Here is a 22,525-nt window from a genome sequence, read left to right as displayed (position 1 = left end):
ACGTGATGAGATTAGAAATTCTACAATGATACCCTTGATAGCAACATCAAAAGTGATTAAATCCAGCGCCAAAAGTTCATGTGCAGATTGGAATTATGGATGATGAACATTAAACAGTTGTGTATAAACATGTTAAGCCGATCAATAGGATCGATTATATAGGGACATTTGACTCTCTTTAGTGATGATCACTGTAGTTCAGAGTGATGTTCACTGAACCTCACTAGTTCATTACTAAAAGGGCTAAAGTCTGTTTAGTCTCTTTACTATGTCTCTCTCATCGTTTCAGTCCCTGACATTCCAATTTAATCTGAAAAGTCCCTGAAGTCTCAATTTCCGTCTAATAGGTCTTTTCCGCGGGAAATTAGGAATTGGTCTTGGGTGAAATGTCCAATATACCCCTCAATTATTTTATTTTTTTTTTCCTTTTTAATTTATTTTTTTTCCTTTTTTTCTTTTTCCTTTTTAATTTCTTTTTTTTATTTTTTATTTTTCCTTTTTAATTTCATTTTTCCTTTTTTTATTTTTATTTTTTTCCTTTTTCCATTTTAATTTTTTTTTTCTTTTTTCTTTTTCCTTTTTAATTTCTTTTTTTCATTTTTTTCTTTTTCCTTTTTAATTTATTTTTTCCTTTTTTTTCATTTTTCCTTTTTAATTTCTTTTTTTCCTTTTTAATTTCTTTTTTTCCTTTTTTCTTTTTTCTTTTTCATTTCTTTTTTGCTTTTTAATTTATTTTTTTTCCTTTTTAATTTATTTTTTGCTATTTCTTCTTTTTTTCTTGTTCCTTTTTAAGTTCTTTTTTCTTTTTCGTTTTGCCTACTTTCTACTTCCTCAACCCACCAATTCCATTCCGATCAAACTCCACAACCCATCTGTTTCCCAATCAGCTCGGAAATTCGCCGCTAAACCACTCCCCTCTTGTTTTCACAGCCTACTTCTCTCTCTCCCACTCAAATCCCACTTTCTCTATCCACATCAAGCCTCAATTTGGAAACTTTTCACTGAAAATTACCATTTTTTAACTTTTCACTGAAAACTACCATTTTTTCCAAACTCTGAGGTTTTTGGGTCTTGCTAAAAATGGTGATTTGGATTTTGGGTTTGGTTGAAATGGTGGTTTTTGATGGCCAAGTTGACAAAAACCAGAAGTGAAGAAGAAGAATAGTGATGGAAAAGAAAAATGGCCGCTGGCGTGGAGAACAAGAATTGGGATTTCGGGTCGATCTGGATTGGTTCGCCGACGTGGCGCTACTGATGCAGCAGAATACGATGGTCATTAAAAAGGAAAAAGAAAAAAGAAATTAAAAAGTAAAAAAGAAAAATAAAAAAAGGAAAAAAGAAATTAAAAGGAAAAAAGAAATTAAAAAGAAAAAAGAAATTAAAATGGAAAAAGGAAAAAAAAGAAAAATAAAAGGAAAAAGAAAAACAAGAAATTAAAAAGGAAAAAGAAAAAAAAGAAATTAAAAAGGAAAAAGGAAAAAGAAACAAGAAATTAAAAAGGAAAAAGAAAAAAGAAAAAAAAAAGAAATTAAAATGGAAAAAGGAAAAAAATAAAAATAAAAAAAGGAAAAATGAAATTAAAAAGGAAAAAGAAAAAAGAAAAAAAAAGAAATTAAAAAGGAAAAATAAAAAAAGGAAAAAATAAATTAAAAAGGAAAAAAAAGAATAAAGAAATAACTGAGGGGTATATTAGATATTTCACTCAAGGTCAATTCCTAATTTCCCGCGGAAAGGACCTATTAGACGGAAATTGAGACCTCAGGGACTTTTCAGATTAAATTGGAATGTCAGGGACTGAAACGATGAGAGAGGCATAGTACAAGGACTAAACAGACTTTAGCCCTTACTAAAATGTTACCATTGTGGCGGATCCAAAACGCTACTGGGGCAATCACGTTGCTAGCAACCCGAAATGGTTGTCAGCACAAGATATGTCCAACCTTTGAGCCACGATAAAATGGCCAGCATCCTAGCGTGGTTTAAGTCATCTCCAAACATCGACGCTTTACACGTATACGCCCAGTTGCGTACCAAATGCAGACTCACGTCGCCACAATTGTAGTAGCCTTATAGCCATGGCATCCCCTGACCCTTATAGAAGATTGTTTCAATGCCCAAAACCGTCGCCTAAGCCGATTTGCCCCAAGTGCTTGTGGGTATAGAGAATAGGTGCCCACTGAAGGTGAACTAGATGACCCATGATGGCACTGAATCCTAGCCCGCGATGTCTAGGTTTGAGAAATAATGTCACTCTCGAGCCCAATTTGGCCCCGAGGTGATTAATTTAAAAAAGTATCTTTAGCTGTACTGTGAGAATAATCAGATGTGAAATTAAGTAGCCAAGTGTTTCATAACTTTTGTTTTTAGAAGTGCTATGAAGACAAAAATTGGCAACAGGGGTATATAAGACAAAAGTTGGATGACTTTTAAAAGTAGCTGTTTATAGAAGCACCTAATTTGCAGCTTCTACAATCTGTATGAGGAAGTGAGAAATTGTTTTATAAGTTGCTAGTTTTTGTTTCACCAAACAGAGCTTGCAACTTAAATTATTTTATAAGCCACAAGTTCGTAAGCACCTCGGGGTTAAACTGAGCCTCAATAGGTGTTCGACTTTTGGTGATAGATTGAGATAAGAATTAATATGGCTAAACTCAAACATGCGCAAATATAAATAAGTAGCTTAATCCTAAGAGAATTTAAACACTTAAAAAAAATTAAGTGTTATTGTAATCAAGTTACACTAACAATTGTCACGTAATGACCTTGATGGTTTGAAAAGTTGAATTTTAATATTATTTTTGTAGTGTTAGAAAATGGGGTGGATTAATGGGATTATGGCTACATTTAGGGGGGGGGGGGGGGGGGGGGGGGGCTTTTTAGCTCCCCCACTTATAAGCAGAAGACCCAGAAGCGTTTGGTAACCTAACTTTTGATCAGCTTTTTCCAAAAGCTGCTGCGGTTTCCATCGAAAAGAAGAAACGGCCTTACCCCTCCTTTTAGAAGCCAGAAGCCAGGAGATCACTGTGGCGCTGGTGACTGTAGATTAATGAAGTTTTGATAATACCGGTCTCTACCCTCTCTTGGTTGAAGCAATTACTCGATTGCCATGAAACCCTTCTCTCATCACAGACGCCGCATCAATCTCTCTCCCTCTGACGCCGCCTCAGCCTCTCATCACGATTTCAGTTTGGAAATCGAAGCCTCAATCAAGCAAGGCTGCTAGGCAATTTGATTCAGGTTAGTTTTTTTTATCTATTTCATGATAAATTTCTATGATTTTGATTAAAATTTGAGATCAATTTTGTTCTGGGTTTTGGATATGAGTGGTAGATTGTGATTTGTAGCGCATATATATATATATATATATATATATATATACAGATCCTATCCAGAGCGGAGCTCCGCTTTGAAATTAACGTGTGAAGTTCGAGTTTTTGGTCACTTTTCGGTTGCACATCCACATCTCGACCGTTCAGTTTTTAGGTACCCGTGTATAGATCATCTCTACAAATTTTCAGCCAAATTGATGATCGTTAAGGCATTGATAACTACTTTAAAGCTAGTACGGTTCAGGTTGACAGATTCAGTCCGTCCATTGGTTTAAGCGAGTTAGATACCTTAACGATCATCAATTTGGCTGAAAATTTGAAGAGATGATCTATACACTGGTACCTAAAAACTAAACGGTCGAGATGTGGATGTGCGACCGAAAAGTGACCAAAAACTCGAACTTCACACGTTAATTTCAAAGCGGAGCTCCACTATGGATAGGATCTGTATATATATATATATATATGGGTGTTGTGATGTATAGCAATTGAAATTTACGGGATGTTTATTTAGACAGGGGTTTTGCTAGTTAAGCTAGAACAGGGAAAGACCATGCCTAAGCTCAACGCACTCGTCACCCACAAACTTGTTCATCAACTCACTGTTAGTGCCACTTTGACTGAGAAGGAGTCCTTTTCTTAACAAAGCTGGGTTAAGTGCCAACCTCATAAAACTTGAACCCTATGCAATTTCCTCTCCCATTTACACAACGGATTCTTCGGTTCAAGTGATCTATGTCGTTGGAGGAGGTGGTCGGGTCCAAATTGCGGGTCTTAATGGTCAGAGTGCATTGGATGCGGAAGTAACTGCGGGTCACTTGATCGTTGTGCCTAGGTTTTCATGGTAGCGAAACTTGAACCAAGTGATTAGCCCCCTATTTCAATAAAGATTTAACCTCCTTATATAAAAAGAAAAGAAAAGGAGCCTAGATATAATAAGAGTTTAGTGCTCAATGTTTGGTCGATTTTTATATTTGGTTTTAAAGGTTTTAGAGCGTAAGACATGTTGATTACTGTGGAGTTCAGAATCATGGTTTTAGTAATCAATTACATTTTGGCTTCCTCAAATATTAGTCTAACTCTTGACTACCACATTGAGTTTTTGTTAGAGCATAACCAATGGAGATGCCAAATGAACTTTATAAATTTGAGGGTTGATGTGGCTTTTAACATTTAATGGAAGTTTGCTCCAAGTGATTTTTTTATTTTTTATTTTTATTATATGAATTGATAGAACAACTCAAGGCTGACTACAATCAAATTGGAGGGCATCTAGAATGCACTCAGGAGCATTCTGAAACCAATACAAGTTCTGACTATCTTGAAAGCTATGCTAGCTAGCCTATGCGCTACTCTATTACAATTTCTAGGAGCAAAACAAATCTGTACTCCTGGTATAGTTTCCATCATCATGGATGTCAGCTACAATACCAGCAACATCCAACAGCTCAGATTTCGGATTTGCAATATCAGCTATGGCTTCTGAACAGTGTTGGCTCCAGCCGATTTGTTATGTATATATTTTCCTCATATAATATTTTATTTAAAGGATTGGACTCAAAAAATTTATAAAAAATTATAAATTTTGTTGAATTAGAGTGGGTCCTAACATTAGTTTAATCAAATTAAAGAACAACAGATTTTGGTTCATTACATGCCAAATTTTTCTTCACCTATCATTTGGCAGATGGGCTGGAGTTGACCTTAGTAGCAAATCTCAAAGACTCATTATTTTTAGAAAGTTTCTATTGGGACCTCCAAATCTGCTCACTTGACCTCACTCTATTATGAGTTATTAAATGACGTATATAACCTACTATAAAATGACTATTAAGGACAATAATTATATCAAAAAAATATTATATTTATTTTCTGTAGACTTTCCAATTCAATAATATTAGATTGTAGGGTCAATGATAAAAGAGGTCATTTTAAAGTGCTTTATTATAATTCAGGATACACAAATGTCTCAATGATAATTAAGGTCACTTCCTCACAACCTACCATTAGAGTTACATTTAATTACAAAACTGTCATCGACAGCTCTCACTCTCTCCCTTCAGCCCATCTGAACCTCTCTCTCTCTCTATCTTCTTCTTCTTCTTCTTGAAATAGAACGCCTCATTGCACTTGACGAACTCGAGGCCGATGAAGGCGTGCTTGCCGGTGCCGTCCTCCATCTTAAGGACGAAGTAGCGCGACGAGTCAAGCATGGTCTGGACGGAGATCGTTGGAGTTTGGATCCTCAAGTCGGATCTCGTGCTGGTCCTTGCACGACACTACCCGGAGCCGACTCGTCCAACTCTTGTCGGACTTGAGCCACTCGCCGCAATTGTACCCGCCGGATGTCGACCGCGGCGGGGTTTTTTACACGGCTATCTCGCGCACCAGCAGCAACTTTAGAATCCTTGTCGCCGCCGCGATCCATCTCCCTTGTCACTGTGAGTTCTAATTTTTCAGTTTTTCAATATTATTAATCAATTTTCGCATGCTAGAATGTATTTATAATCTAGGTGCTTCTGTTTGGTAGATTACTTGCTTTGTTGCCTGAGAATTTGGAGATTCTGTTTCCCATAATCGATTGAAGTAGTAGTATTGATCATATGCGAACAAATCTTCAATTTGCTTTGACGTTTATATATCTTCTGGACTACCAGTATTGTTAGTCTTGGCTACTGCCTCAAGGAGTATATGGGGTTAGAAATTGATTTTTGGTTTCATAATAGCAAACGCTGCTGCTATTTTAAGATGTCATTATGTTTGATGCTAATGGTACCTCTGCTTCATTTTTGATAAGGAAACAATATTATGTTACTTCATTGGTTCAATCTGCTTAGTACTTTATGTGGGTCATCATATTTTTTTAATCTACTGAAGAAGATGAGTTTCCTTTTTATAAATGATTAGAGTTTATCATCCAAATATAAAAGGTGAAAAATTTAGTTTAAATTGGTGTCAACTTTTAATCATGATGTAAAGATTGATCAGTTATGATTTTGTTTGCATGTAAGTAATGAAAGTTGTGATATAGAATATAGCACATCATGCATTCTTGTAACCTATTTACTGGGCTTGTCACTCATCCCCTTCCTCTTTGATTTAACTAGTAAGGAGTACATTATCTGTTAAAAGACATTGGTTTAGAGTGAAAGGAGATGGTTTTACTAGTTTCATAATCCCACCACTTAGCCCTCCCTGAATAACTTTTTTGGTTGACCCCGTTACTTTAACTAGTAGGAAGTGCATGATATCTTCAGGCAGTGCAGACATCAGCATTGCAAATCCAAAGGGTACTGGTTTGTGGTATAAAGATATGGCTATACTAAAACTGTGAACTAAGTTTTTGCACTGCATTATATTTTTTTGATTGATCTGCAATGAAACTGACTTAATCTGCTAATAATATTACAGTCATTGAATGCCTGGTCGCGAGCAATTCTTATGCACAAACTGGATCGCAGTGGCAGTGGATCAAGGTTTGTCTTTTCTAATTGTTGTATTTTTAATTGTTTTGGTTGGGCTTACATGTCATCACGGCTGTTGGTAGACTGTTGATATTGCTCCATATTGTCTCTGATAAAAATTACTTCATTCATGCAGTTGCCTCAGACCTATGAGACTAAATTCCCTACTTTACTGATGTTAATCATTGTGTTATGTTTGCCTCATTCCATCCTAAATGACCCTGCTTTACTGATGTTGGTAGCTAGGTGTCTTTCATTTCTCTTAGTTTGGGTTCTTTGTTCTTCAAATGCAATACAATTGGTTTTGTCATGACTTTCTTATGTAGTTTCTCATTTTATTTATGAGTTAGATATCATGAACAGTTGCTTAGTATTTCTAATTATACTAAGTATGCTTATTAATTTTTGTATGGATTTTTGTATGCGTGCAGCTTTACAGTTACCTCCAGACCAAAGGCAAAAGCCACCTGCCCTTCCAATTCACCTGCACCTCATTTGCCCTTGATCGATTGATTGGGATTTCAATATTTTGATTTTGTAATATTGTTTCAGTTTTGTTACTTTGTGATATAGTATATGTGCAATGGAAAATCAAGATTATACTATTTCATTTACAGTTTTAGATCTTCTTTAATCCAAAAAAAAAAAAAAAAAGTTGGTCTTGATTACTCATTATGTTGGCGATCATGACTTGTGGGATTGAGTGTTTTGTTAAATTACTGCTCCTATAGCTCATAAAGTTTAGTATTCTTATTATGAAATCATATCTAGGCTAGGTCCCCTGTTACACACTTAATACACATGTCACTAACTAAGTCACTGGCCAGGCCATGTACTTAGTTAGTGAGGTCAATGGCAAAGTCACTGTTAACCTTAAGTCACTGACTATGTCACTGGTGAAGTTACTGGTCATATCACAGTCATGAATATGTCACTGATCAAGTTACTGGCTAAGTCACATTGTATGTCAGTGACCATGTCACTATTAGACACTTATACTCATGTCACTGACTAAGTCACTGGCCAGGCTACTGACAGTTACTTGATTAGTGACATGATCAGTTACTTAGTTAGTGACATGTGATTAACGGTGAGTTGGCTATTAACTTGTGACTTGGCTACTGACAGTTACTTGATTAGTGACATGGTCAGTTACTTAGTTAGTGACATGTTCATGATTGTGACATGGCTATTAGCTTGTGACTTGGCTACTGACAGTTACTTGGTTAGTGACATGGTCAGTTACTTGGTTAGTGACATGTGATTAACAGTGACTTGGCTATTAACTTGTGACTTGGCTACTAACAGTTACTTGGTTAGTGACATGGTCAGTTACTTAGTTAGTGACATGGTCAGTTACTTAGTTAGTGACATGTGATTAACAGTGACTTGGCTATTAACTTGTGACTTGGCTACTGACAGTTACTTGGTTAGTGACATGGTCAGTTACTTGGTTAGTGACATGGTCAGTTACTTAGTTAGTGACATGTGATTAACAGTGACTTGGCTATTAACTTGTGACTTGGCTACTGACAGTTACTTGGTTAGTGACATGGTCAGTTACTTGGTTAGTGACATGGTCAATTAGTTGGTTAGTGACATATGATTAACAGTGACAATGACTTGGTAAATTCAGAAGATGCCTAAAACTTGAATTGACACAAAAGATATATAAAAATAATGTTGCATTAAGAAGATATAATAGTGACACCATAAAAAGATATAAAAAAACTAATTGATTTAGTAACCTAGAGTTTACAATTGGCCAAGTCACTATCCTAAGCCCTAAACAAATTTCTAAAATTTCGTATGTCCTTGCTACTCTTCTTCATATCCTTTTTCTTCCTCGTTGGAATTTTTGCTTCTTCTTCATAATCTTCTTTTTCACTTTCTTCCCTATGTTTTCTTTAACCCGCCCCATGTCTTCTGTCTGTAGATCCTGTACAAAATTGTGAAAATGAGAAAATCGTCAGTGACTGTGACAGTTACATGTTCATGATTGTGACATGGCCAGTGACTTAACCAGTGCCCTGAATTGGATGTAACTGACATGAATATCTCAGCCTATATGCATATTTCAGCATCAAACCTAGTATATATTTAGTGTCTACTCAGTACATCAATAAAGAAAAAAAATGCAAAATAAGGGCTGGTTACGACAAAGAGGGTTATTTGAAGGTGTGGTCATTCAAATACTCAATTACTGAAAACAAGAATGAGTACTTTGTCTAAACAACAAACCGGACCATAGAGCCCCTGACTACCCAAGATTAATCGTGCACACAATACTATATGAAACAGCAAGAGAACTTTGAAGTGAAAGCTAAGTGTACAACTACTGTTGCAGAGAATTTAACTAAACAAGTCCAGCAGTTGCAAGTTTCATCTAATCAACCCCTTATCTAGCAGTGCAATTATATTTCTATTTAAAATAATTTGAACCATTCTATTAACGAAAGGCTGTCATGGCAATGATGATTTGTAGTAATGGGGACACAAGATTTAAGATCCAAATGTCGGTACCTAGGAATTGGTTTCACGAGAAAGTAAAAGGTTCACACTAATGCAACTACACTAACGCAACTAAATAGTAATCCTTTCTTAAGGAAACCTGTCAAACCTTGATACACAAGAAGATTCCAATAGATTCTGGATGTCTTTCTGCACATACAAAAGAAATATAGGTGAGCTATTATCATCAGAACCATATTGGCTCAAACCAAAACGGTAAAATAAAATTAAAAAAACAACTGACCTCAATTTTGAGAGGTGCTGTCACGGGAGCATATCTCTCCACAACCTTCTCTTCTTTGTTTACCAAAAACTTGGTAAAGTTCCATTTGATGCAATTTCCAAAGAGACCACCTTTCTCCAATTTTAAGACCTTGTAAAGGGGAGCCTCATCCTATATGAGCAACATATGATAAATTAATATTTCATTGCCGAGAGCTTTTCTTTCATGGCTTAATTCCTGTTCAATTGTAAAGATTACCTTGTCAAAGATTGGAAATTCAGCTTTCAACTTCGTACATGCAACTTCCTGAATCTCCTCATTCCAGGAAACGTCTTGTCCTGCAAACTGGTTGCAAGGAAATGCCAGGATCTCAAAACCTGCCAGAAAAAGAAAACCAAAGCTTCACGGATAAGAATGAACACATGAATTAAATAATGTATGAGATTTCTGCAAGTAGTCACAGGCCTTTGTTTTTGTACTTTTCATACAAAATGTTCAATTCCTTGTAGTTGGATTATGTTAAACCACTGCAAAAGTTCAATTAAAAAAAAATTAAGAACAAAGAAACAATAGAGCTCATAGAGTTCTAGCACAATATGATAAGAACATAGGTATAGAGTTCCATTACCGGTTGAACACTTAGATTGAGTAGAAACATCTACAATGTATAGTTCATCATCTTCGCCATATCCTTGATCTTGATGCAATCTTTGGCCTCCACTCCACCATTTGCACCAAACCAAATAGAAACTTAGTGAAGCAACGTAGATTTTATTTATTTTATTTTTTTGGGTAAAATTAAGAATCCTGTGATCTTTTGCAATTGGAACTAATGAATCCCCAGCATAAACAAGCACAAATTATAATACGTGAGAATCAGTAACTACCTAATTCAACATCCTGTGCAACTCATCCCTTGCCTCAACAACTTGATCCATGTCATTGCGATCAACCACAAAAATAAGACCTTGAGTGTTCTGGAAGTAGTGCCTCAACAACTTGATCCCTGTCATTGCCCTTATATCTGTGTTCCAAACAAAATGCTAATCTTACAAGAAAATCAATTCGTCAATTCAATTAAGCCAATTGTTCTTGCTTGACAACAATTGTGACCACACCACAGATCATACCCGTTTCTTTTCTATTTAATTATCAAATGCACATACTGTAAAATCAAAATGAAAAATGACTTAAAATGAATCGACCAACCTGATTCTTCAGCCTTTCTTCAGCCTTCCAAACATCACATGAACTCAACAAATCAAAACTGCGGATCCACAAGAACCGAAAACACTCACAATCTCCGTTAACCTGTCAAGCTTTCCAAGGATCTGACTGATCGAAGGCTCCACCTCTCCAGATCCTGCGACGCTCATCTCGAACTCTTCCCTCTGTGCCATCTCCGAGTCTAAGACATCTCAAAATCAAAATCAAAACGCAAACCAATAACAACATCCAACAATTTCTTAATCCATATACCGACATAATCTTTAGAGGTAGCAGCCCTAATTCAAAATTGGCTGGAATAACAAAAATTTCAAATGCATACTAGAACCACAGAGATAAAGATCTAGCAAAGAGTGGAACAAAATTAAAGAGAAGAAAAACAAGAAAGAAATCGAATGCGATGCGGAGAGATAAGGATAGAGGAGGAGCTGAAGAACACAAACCTTTGGTGGCGGAGAAGATCGGTGAGGGGAGGAGTTCTTGAGCGAGACTGACTTTTCCGTGGGCCATCATCAACGAATCAATTGCAGAAATTTGATTGAATTGAAATCAAAATTAGCTTTCTGCAAGCGAACACTTGCAGATTACGAGAATGACGAAGGGGAGAGCCAGACGGAGAGAGAGAGAGAGAGAGAGAGAGAGAGAGAGAGAGAGAGAGAGAGAATTCTAGGGTTTCGGGAAATGCAGGGTTTTCAAAATGAGAGACAAGGAGGGAGAGAGGGGTGAGGGTTTGCGTTGGTGAATCTATGTACATAAGTTTTTAGGCTTCAAGGGCAGAATCTGAATAAAAATTAACCTTTTTTAACATTACCTTATTACTCATAAGGACTAAATTAATATTATTAACAATTCATCATGGATCTTTTTATCAAGTGGGAAACTAGGTGACTTTTTTATCATTTCATTCTCTAAAGTGACATTTTCCATCATTTCCCTTAGATTGTATTCCTTATTATTTTCCTTATCTATTTTCATTTTCCAATTTCCCTACATACTCATTAAAGCATTCATATAGTCTATCCTATGTATCACTGTGGCTCCTCCACGAAGTCTTGTCTGGCCATTGTTATGTGTCAGCGGATGGGTATGTAATGGCCTTCTTGGCATGCGCTATTATCAATGGAAGTATCCTTTATTCAAAAAAAAAAAATTAAAGCATTCATATATATTTAATAAGAATTAAAAAATATGATTAAGATCATGTGACATAAAAATGTATGATATATATGTTGAACGCATATTGGTGAGGGAAAACAAAATAAATCCTCTTATGATTTATGGCCTAAATCTAAGTCAATCCATTATATTTGCAAAAAAAAAAAATTTAAATAAATAAATAATTGATCATGTGGTACAAAAAATACAGAAAAAAATATTAAAAAAAGAATGATTTTTTTTTTTTGAGAATAAAAACAAATAATTTCTTCATATATTTTTTTTTGCACAACTAAAATACAAAAAAAAAAATTTAAAACTGTTAAAGGAAAAACATATTGTGTGCCTTCGTCAAAGCAACTGACGGAGAGGGAATCAAGGAATCAGTGATTACCATCAATCAGCACAATTACGGATCAATCAGCATTTAGTATCATTAATGTAATCGATATTTCCGTTGTAATTCTATCCCTATATAAAGGGACTATGAAATGAAATGAGTAGACCAATTCCAATTGTCATTTCACTTTAACACGTTATCAGCACGCTCAGAGCAAATAGCCAAAAGAAAAAAAAATCCTAATTTTCTAGTTTCTTTCCGTCGAAAAAAAACAACAACCAAAACCCTAGAAGAAAAAATATATTTTCTTCTTTTTCCTCTGCCGCCCTAAACAAAAAAAAAAAAAAATCTCTCTCCCCCGGCCGCGCAGCCCAGCGCCCCGCGCTACTGCATAGCCCGCCTGCAGCCAAGCTTTCCCTTTGGACACCCAAGCTTTCCTTTTGGACACCCACCTAGAAGTAACCTCCAAAGAAGACCCGACCCGGCTACGGTTCCGAGCCCAGCTCCGACTGCGACCAAATTCCGGCACAATCCAATGCTCCTCCAGCCCGATTCTGATCTGCGCCGTCTTCCCAATCGCTCACCTGCAGCCTGCTCCCCTATACAAAGCACCGCCCTCTCCTCCCAGCAGCCCACCGATCCCAGCACGGACGCATCCAGCCCACAGCGCCTTCGATCTGCCCAGCGCAGCCCCTGCCACCACGTTGCTGCTCACCTCCACCTCCGCCTACAGCCCAGACCGGCCTCCACATCCAGATCGGCGCACGAACAGCAGCGTTCGCCCAACCTCGCTGCAGACCGGCCTTCACATCCACGCCCGGACACCGGCGCTCGCCCACGACCTGAGTCAGCCACCTGCAAACCTGATCGATCGGTACCCACCCACCTGCAAACAAAGAACCTGTAGGAAGAAGAAGACGCGAAGAGAGAGAAAGAAGGAAGAAAAAGAAAAAAAAGAAGGTGACTAGGCTCACAGTATAGAGCCGGCCCAAAGAATAAAATTAAAAAAAAAAAAACAGAAAAAAAAGAAGGCCAAAGAAAAGGCCCTCGGCCCAGAGGAAAAAAAGGGGAATCAGGCCCTGTGGCCAAGACAAAAAAAAAACCTGCATGCCCAGAAAAGAAAAATTGTGTGGCCTAGAAACGAAAAAAAAAAACAAGAAACAGGCCCTACGGCCCACAGAAAAAAGAAAACTTTAGCAGGCCAAGCAAAAGAAAAACAAACAACAAGGCCCGTGGTCCATTGCTGAAAAAAGAGGAAGTGGCCCAAGCCCAAAAACATCGCTACGCACGCCTGCATCAACACGCGCGTGCGCTAGGATCGTTTTATTTACTCAAAATCAAGTATGTTTTCTTTTATTTATTTAATTTCATACTATAGTATATTTAATTAGGATTATTGAGCATGCCTTATTATTTATGTTTTATATGATTATATTTACGCATGATTTATAATTATGTTTAAGCATGCTTTATATTTTATTGTTTATATTTTCTTATGAAATTTTGAGCATGTTTATATAAATTATGCCTACGCATGCTTTGTATTATGCTATTATTTATATTTTATTTTACGCATGATATATTATTGCTATTCTTATGTGTAGTATATAATTTGTTGTATATTTGTGAAATTTGAGCATGAAGCTTATTTTTATATGATATATTTAAATGTACTATGATTATTTTTAATGCAACATATCAATACCGTTTGGCCATGATAATGAAAATTCATGCGCATTATACACTCACTTACTGTGATAAAGTATTTTCACATAGCATCGAAAAAAAATGTGACCATTACGAATCTTGGTCTTGAAATCTAATTCATATGTTTGGAAAATAATTTACGTGGATGTCTTTATGACTGCGTAATTTATATCTTCTCTCTTGTTTTATGTAGATGGCTGATCCAACTCGACCTGAGTTTGACATCTTGGACTCAGAAGGACTTGAGTACCATCGTTGGGTTTCCGATATGGAAACTGCCTTTGTGGCAAAAGACTACACTGCCACCATTACTGATCCCAAAGATGATGAACTATCTAACAAGGTGAAAGCAAATGCCTTAATGTTTCTTAGGCGACATATTGATCCTAGTCTACGCTGGGAGTACCTTCAGTTGAAGACACCCAAAGAACTGTGGGATGCCCTTAAGGGACGTTTTGGGAACATTCATGACACTTTGCTCCCAGAACTGGCTGTTCAGTGGAATGGAATCCGCTTGCTTGACTATAAAAGGGTCAATGACTTCAACAAGGACATGTTGCGCCTACAGGCACGTCTCAATTTCTGTGGAAGGGAAATCACAGAAGATGATATGATCTACAAGACTCTTTCCACCTTTCCTACTTCAGCGCTTATACTAGCGGACCAGTATAGGCTGGAGTATGACAACAAAAGAATCACAACCTTCAAAAAGCTGATCAGCCTACTGCAAGTGGCTGAGAGGCAAAATGAGGATCTCTTGCACAACAATGCTAGGCCCACTGGGACAAAGAAAATTCCCGATGCTAATTATGGAAAAATAAAAGGTGGAAAGAACTCCAATGCAAAGAGGTTTGAACGTGCTGATCCCTACCCACGTGGCAACAATGCACCACGTGGAAAGGGACGTGGAGGTGATGGAAACAAGGTGCAAAAGGCACCTAAGAACCCTTCAGTTAAACAGGATAGAGTTGGCAATGAACCATGCTATAGGTGTGGAATCATTGGGCATTGGTACAAGAACTGCCAAGCAAGCAACATAGTTGCAGCCACTTACAAGAGATATAGGGAGTCTAAAGAACAAGAAACTCACTATATGGAAGAAGGAGGCCATGACCCAGATGTCAACCTCACAATTGCAGACCTCAATGGCAACAAGGAACTTGCTCAGTCAATGGATGCACTAGATTTTGATTGACCTGCTTTATCTATTTATTTTCCAAAGACAGATATGAAGGCATAATGCCTCATTTTTAATTAGACTATTACTTGGTCTTAAAGTTTATTTCAATAATGGTTTGATGAATTAGATTTATGAACAAAGACCTTGATTTGATTATCGTTGGCTTATTAATAAATTTTGAATTTTATTCTGAAGCACTGAATTTATTCAAATTTATTTACTACACATATTTACATGGTTCAAAATTGCACTATAAAGATGTAAAGCAATACATCTAGAAAAAGAAAAAATTATTTGGATGAAAAAATTATCATTCTACATAAATACAAATACTCTAAAGAATATGAGATACGCTCTGTATGCACCAAGAGCTAATCGAACCTTGTTAAGTATCAAAGATATTCATGCCAACGATTATCATGTAAAAACAAACTGTGAGAATGGAACTGAATACTTTTCTATTACCTCTAATGAATGTGGAAGGAAATGCATTTTAGAGAAACTTATGAGTCAATCTAGTGGACTGTACCTCACTACGATTCGGATCATTGAATCCTATGCTGTCACCAACAATGAAATGTGGGACACTGACTCATACAGGCTTTGGCATGACCGCCTAGGGCACCCTGGTCGTGACATGATGATCCGTATTTTAAAGAACTCATATGGACATCCCTTCTTTCGAGTGAAAAATAAAATGGGACAAAAATCTGTCACACTGCAAGGTGTCGGTTCTAGTATTGCTCAAATGCAGTCATTGCCTTCTGAAGTACCAGAAGCACTACCTCCCTCCCATTATGCCTCATTGACTATTTCAAAGGCACATCACTCGTTTTGCAAAGCCTGCCCTTTAGCAAAAACAGGATAGAGACCTTCCTATGCTAAAGATACAACACAAAACATTCCATTCTTACAAAGGATACAAGGAGATATCTGTGGACCTATCCATCCAGAATGCGGACCATTTTAAGTACTTTATGGTTCTGGTAGATACTTCGACACACTGGTCACATGTCGCTTTAGTGTCAACAAGAAATGCTGCAAAACTCCTAGCACAGACTATACGTTTAAGGGCTCACCACCCTGATCACCCTATCAAGTCTATAAGGCTTGATAACGCTGGAGAGTTTACATCAAAAGCATTTGATGAATATTGCATGTCTATTGGGATCGATATAGAGCATCTTGTACCCCATGTGCATACACAAAATGGTCTCGCAGAAGCCACCATCAAAAGGCTACAGATGGTGGCAAGGGCATTGGTTATGCGCACCAACCTGCCTATATCTGCATGGGGTTATGCAATATTGCACGCAGCTTTACTTATTCGTTTCAGACCCACTGCTAGCCAACCATTTTCTGCGTACCAGTTGGTAACTGGATATGAGCCTGACATTTCACACTTACGCATATTTGGTTGAGCAGTATATGTGCCTATTGCGCCCCCACAGCGCACCAAAATGGGTCCTCAGAGACGATTAAGTATCTATGTTGGATACGAATCCCCAACAATTATCCGCTATTTGGAAACCCTTGACAGGCGATCTCTTTACCGCTAGATTTGCGGTTTGTCACTTTGATGAGACAGTCTTCCCGTCGTTAGGGGGAGATAGGAAAAAGGATTTTCCAAGGGAACGATAGGAATTGTCGTGGTTTGTCCCCACTCTGTCTCATTTTGATCCCCGCACTTCACAAAGTGAAAGTGAAGTGAAAAGAATAATCGATCTTCAGAACGTAGCAGATTCGATGCCTGATGCGTTTACTAATATCGCAAAAGTGACGAGATCACATATACCAGCTGCAAATGTGCCTGCAAGGTTAGAAGTCCCCAACAAGGGGCACGGTGCCGCAGATAGAGGCACTGCAACCGCACTTAGTGGAGGTGTGGTTGAGGCCGTGGCTCCCCAAGGAAGAGGGGGAGGCCACTTGGTTCGATTGACACTCACCCAAGGAAGAAGAGGGTGAGTAAGGCACAAACTAATCATCAATGTATAGAATCCCTCTCATGAGATTGTCTCTGATTACAGTTATGTCCATGAATCAATACTGGAGGACGCTCCGATGTTTAAAATGATTCCAGAGAACAAAGAAATCTCAAAGGATTATGAGAGTGCGTATGAGTTGATAGAAAGATCTTCCATACACATTGATGATATATACTGTTGCTCAAGGAATCATAGAGCACGATGATATCGAACCACGCTCTGTTGCAAAATGTCAACAAAGAGCAGATTGGCCTAAATGGAAAGAAGCAATCCAGGCAGAATTAGATTCTCTGACAAAGAGACAGGTATTTGGTCCGGTAGTGCTAACCCCACCAAGTGTAAAGCCTGTAGGACATAAATGGGTCTTTGTCAGAAAGCGTAATGAGAAGAATGAAGTCCTGTGGTACAAGGCTCGCCTTGTGGCGCAAGGTTTCTCACAACGCCCTGGAATTGACTACGAGGAGACATACTCTTCCGTAATGGACGTTATAACGTTCCGCTACTTAGTTAGCATAGTAATTTTCGAAGGACTGGAAATGCAGCTCATGGATGTGGTTACTATATATCTCTATGGGGATCTAGATTCAGAGATATATATGAAAGTGCCTGATGGCCTTACATTACCCAAGTCAAGTGACTCTAAACCACGGAGTGCGTTTGCAATTAAGTTGAAACGCTCACTTTACGGAATGAAACAATCCGGGCGGATGTGGTATACCCGTCTAAGTGACTACTTGATTAGGAAGGGATATAAGAACGATGAAGTATGCCCCTGCGTATTCATAAAGAAAACAAGTTCCGGATTTGCAACTGTAGCTGTATATGTCGATGATATGAACATAATAGGTACTCTTGACGAAATAAGAGAAACCGCGAGCTACTTGAAATCCGAATTTGAGATGAAGGATCTTGGGAAAACTCGATTCTATCTAGGCCTTGAACTAGAACACCGAGTTTGTGGAATACTAATCCACCCGTCTGCGTATGTCCAAAAGTCAGGCGATATAACATGGACAAAGCGCATCCTGCTAGCACTCCCATGATCGGTCGAAGTTTGGATGCAAGGAAAGATCCATTTCGTCCAAAGGAAGATGACAAAGAAGTGTTGGGAGCTGAAATTCCCTATCTAAGTGCAATAGGCGCATTATTGTACTTAACCCAATGTACTCGACCAGAGATTGCATTCTCAGTGAACTTGTTAGCTAGATTTAGCTCAGCGCCAACGCAGCGTCACTGGAATGGTATCAAGAACATCTTCAATACCTAAAAGGAACCATTGACTTGGGACTGTTCTTTCCCTACAGAGAGACAAGAGGGACCGCAGATGGAACTGCAATCCCTAAAGGAAATGTTGATGGCGAAAGCGCCACTCACTACACCGAAACGCCAAATAACGTTTTGGTTGGTTTTGCTGATACTGGGTACCTCTCTGACCCACATAAAGGTCGTTCCCAAACTGGTTATGTATTCACCATTGGGAACACGGCGATATCTTGGAGATCAACCAAGCAAACCCTTATGGTTACCTCCTCGAACCACTCAGAGATCATTGCTCTACATGAGGCGGTTCGTGAATGTGTATGGTTAAGAGCTATCATCATACATATTCGAGGGACTAGTGGTTTGAGTTCTACCACTGAAGAGCCTACTTGCATTTATGAAGATAATGCAGCTTGCATCGAACAGATGAAGCTAGGATATATCAAGGGTGATAATACAAAACACATATCGCCAAAGTTTTTGTACAATCAGCAACAACAGGCCCTCCTCAAGATTCAAGTGAATCAAGTAAGATCTGAGGAGAATGTGGCAGATTTGTTCACCAAATCATTGCCTAAGGCCATATTTGAGAAACATGTGAAAAGCATAGGAATGCGAAGACTTTCCAAGCTCCCCTGATTAATGTAAGTATCAGGGGGAGGTGTAGACGTCAGGGGGAGTCTAACACACACATGTCATCCTCAAATGTAAAAGGTGCGTTGTGCTCTTTTCCTTCGACCAAGGCGTATTTTTTGTCCCACAGGGTTTTTATTGTTACTTGGCAAGGTTTTTAGTGAGGCAACAACTCATGCACCATTTCGCTTTGACTTGGCACAAGGGGGAGTGTTAAAGGAAAAACATATTGTGTGCCTTCGTCAAAGCAACTGACGGAGAGGGAATCAAGGAATCAGTGATTACCATCAATCAGCACAATTACGGATCAATCAGCATTTAGTATCATTAATGTAATCGATATTTCCGTTGTAATTCTATCCCTATATAAAGGGACTATGAAATGAAATGAGTAGACCAATTCCAATTGTCATTTCACTTTAACAAAAACATAATAGTTCATGGCATTTTCTTATTGATTAGACATTAATTTTTGAAACTCAAGTTTGATTAAGAAATGTATATTTAGTTAAGATTATAGGGTGATTAAATCATTGAAATGACTAAATTTTTTATTTTAAAGATAATAATTTGTTTGTAAATTATATAAGTGAGGTTATTTGAGGAAGTTCAGTGAGGTTTAATGAGTAAATTTAGTATTTGAAAATTTGATAAGAGGTGTAAAAAGCATAGAGGTCAAGTGAGTAAATTTGAAGGTTCCAATAGAAAAATTCTTATTTTTAAGTTAAATCTTGAAGTCCAAATCTAGCCAGCAACAACATAAGGCATGTATTGATATTTAAAAAAAAAAAAAAAAAGGATTAGCACAGGCGAATTATAGATATTGTTACTAATTGTACGTAGAGATCCTCCCCGATTTTCTTTAATAAATGTCCTATTGTAAGCACAATGTTTCACTATTCATGCATTTTTCAACAACCGTTTGTTCTTTATAAACACATGTTAGTGATTTAAGTTGCTCAAGAGTATCAATTCTTGTACTTTAGTAAAGCAAAAAGATAACAATATCATTCGAAGAGGCCAAGATTTCTCCAGCAGCTTTTTTGTTGTCCTGCTCGCATTCATGTTAGGTATATATGCACTTCTATTCCATCATCTAATTTTGTTGTCTCCTCTTATTTTATGTCCGTAATCCTTAATTTCTCTCTAATCTAACTCTACACATCTTGAGCATCACTGTTAAAAGCTAAAAAAGATGTATTTAGATCATAACAATTTGTAAGAGAAGAGGAAGATTAGGATCTAAATTCAATGTTGAATATTAGTTACAGGCCGGATTGGAGATGGTGAAGGGAGATAGATCAGTTTTGGTTGTTTTGGGAGAACCAAGGTTTGGATCAAAAGCGAACATATGCACCGGGGGTGATGGTCCATGCAGCGAATCTTGCGACGTCAATTGTTGTAATTCGAACTGTCAAGCAAAATACCCTGGACTTGATGGTCATGGAACATGTGAGGGTGATGGTCCTTACCGTACTTGTCAGTGCACTTACAATTGCGTAGTGCATGGTTGATATTGAATAATAATTATACATAGAGTACTATCCCGTTCCCCTGGTCAGTAGCTGACCATGGATGATTTGGTCAATGACCGTTCGATTGAGATTGGACGGTTGACAGCTAAGTGAGATCTTAGATGAGAGCTGTCAACCGTCAGATCTCAATCGGATGGTCAGTGACCAAATCATCCCTGGTCAGCTACTGACCAGGGGATCAGGACTGCTCTACGTATTGTAATGTTAGTGATCAATTGGCTGTTGGAACTGGTTGCTATCCTTATATCTCATATGAGCTCTTTAATAAACATAAATTAATACAAAGGGTGCTGCAATTGCCACCCTATCATCTATTTATTTTATTTTATAAGAATTTTTTTTCCAAAATATTCCATTTTGCCGTTCAATTAAACATAAAAAATAAAAATAAAAACTGAAAAGAAAAACAAATCATACACCAATCTTGCCTGTAATTCGACCACAAATATAAGACACATTGTCGAAGCTCTGTTACTATTAAAGCCAAGCCATCAATTGCCGACAACTTTACCGGCTCATTTCTCTTTCTTTTTCTCTTTTACCTTATTTCTTTTGAGATATCTCTATCACAATGATAAATTCACTAGTTAAATAGAAACTGATTTGAAGAAAAATATGTTTTTAGAAATTTTTTTTTTTTTTTTTTTTTTTTTTACTCTGGACGACAATGTAACTCCCCATCCCACCCCATTCCTGATGTCAGTGAGATTTGAACCCGTGACCTTCACAGTGTTAGTTAGGCTAGCTAACCAACAGGTCACGGCTCACCGACATGTTTTTAGAATTGTTAAGCTTGAATCAAAATCAATCGGATGTTTTTGATCATATTTTTGTTCATCTTGATATTGGGATTGGTCAAATTTGATAGTTTATATAATAACGATATTGATTCTTTTATCATGCTTTTGAAAGATTTTATAGTGATGACTCATATTAAAAAAAAGTTCCTCCCAGAAGATAGAAAGATGGATAGAGAAGAAGGAAGAGAAGAGAGGAAAACGAGGAACATTTTCTCGATTTTTTTTCTTTTTCTTCTATTGGTTGGAGCATTTATCTAATATTTATTGTTTTAATTTACTTTATGGGTAAAGTAGGTATTCTACAACAAAAATATTGTGTATAGCCTCACCCTAACACAAATTGTCTCATAATTTCATTATCATACTGCGTTATGGTTCTTCTTTCTATCCAAGGACGGAGTTAGGATTTTGTAATTTGTTGAGCTGAGTCGACCTTATAATCTTAATATAATTGGACGACTAAGCACATATAAATATAGTGTTATGTGTGAGAAGCTTATTTTGATAGACAACGTTTGTAATCCTAGCTACAAGCTTGATAACAATCGTTTTTTCTAGGGGTGGGCATTTTGTACCGAAAATGCGGTTACCGACCCGAACCGCACCGAAAAAAACGGTTTGGTAACCGCACCGAACTAAAACGGTGTCGTTTTAGGATCACACCGCACCGAACCGTTTAAAAGCGGTTCGGTTGCGGTTTCGGGTCATAAACCGCCCGATTTAAACCGACCCACACCGAATTTATTTTAATTACATTTTATTTATTTATTATTTCTCTATTGATGGAAATGTTGGTTTTTAATATATAAGAAATCCATTTTTGATTAGGTTTTCAGTTTTTAATATATATATATATATCTGTGTGTGTGTAATAAGTTGCTATGGTTTTTCTGCAAGTTGCTTGATATTTGGGTGACATTTGCCGATTTGTGTGGACTCTAAATGCATCCAAAATTTATTTATGCCTTATTGAAATTGTTAAGTAAAAATAAACCTGATTTTGGCCCTCTCTTTCTAGTTGAAATTAATAAATCGCTCCAAACCGAAACCGACCCGCACCGCACCGAAAAATTGTGTAACCGAAATAATCGGTTCAGCCCTTTTGTAATGCGGTTGCGGTTTGATATATAGGCCAACCGAAAAAAGCCGTTTGGTTGCGGTTTGGACCTCAAACCG

The 22,525-nt window shown here is 37.4% G+C and overlaps 1 protein-coding gene and 1 pseudogene across 1 annotated transcript; one reads left to right on the top strand and one right to left on the bottom strand.

The window, feature by feature from the left end:
- Positions 1–9,394: 9,394 nt before the first annotated feature.
- Positions 9,395–10,927, bottom strand: LOC133711641 (probable phospholipid hydroperoxide glutathione peroxidase; annotated as a pseudogene).
- A 1,303-nt stretch (positions 10,928–12,230) lies between these two features.
- LOC133711640 (uncharacterized) lies at positions 12,231–20,528 on the top strand. The gene is made up of 3 exons (XM_062137746.1): positions 12,231–13,590; positions 14,150–14,758; positions 20,286–20,528. Exons 2-3 carry the CDS (start codon positions 14,150–14,152, stop codon positions 20,526–20,528), a joined length of 852 nt encoding a protein of 283 aa, XP_061993730.1. The 5' UTR covers positions 12,231–13,590.
- Positions 20,529–22,525: the final 1,997 nt, after the last annotated feature.

This window comes from Rosa rugosa, chromosome 5 (assembly GCF_958449725.1).
Source record: "Rosa rugosa chromosome 5, drRosRugo1.1, whole genome shotgun sequence".
Taxonomy (NCBI): Eukaryota; Viridiplantae; Streptophyta; class Magnoliopsida; order Rosales; family Rosaceae; genus Rosa; species Rosa rugosa.
Note: the sequence above shows the minus strand (reverse complement) of the source record. Positions and strands in the feature narration are given on the sequence as shown.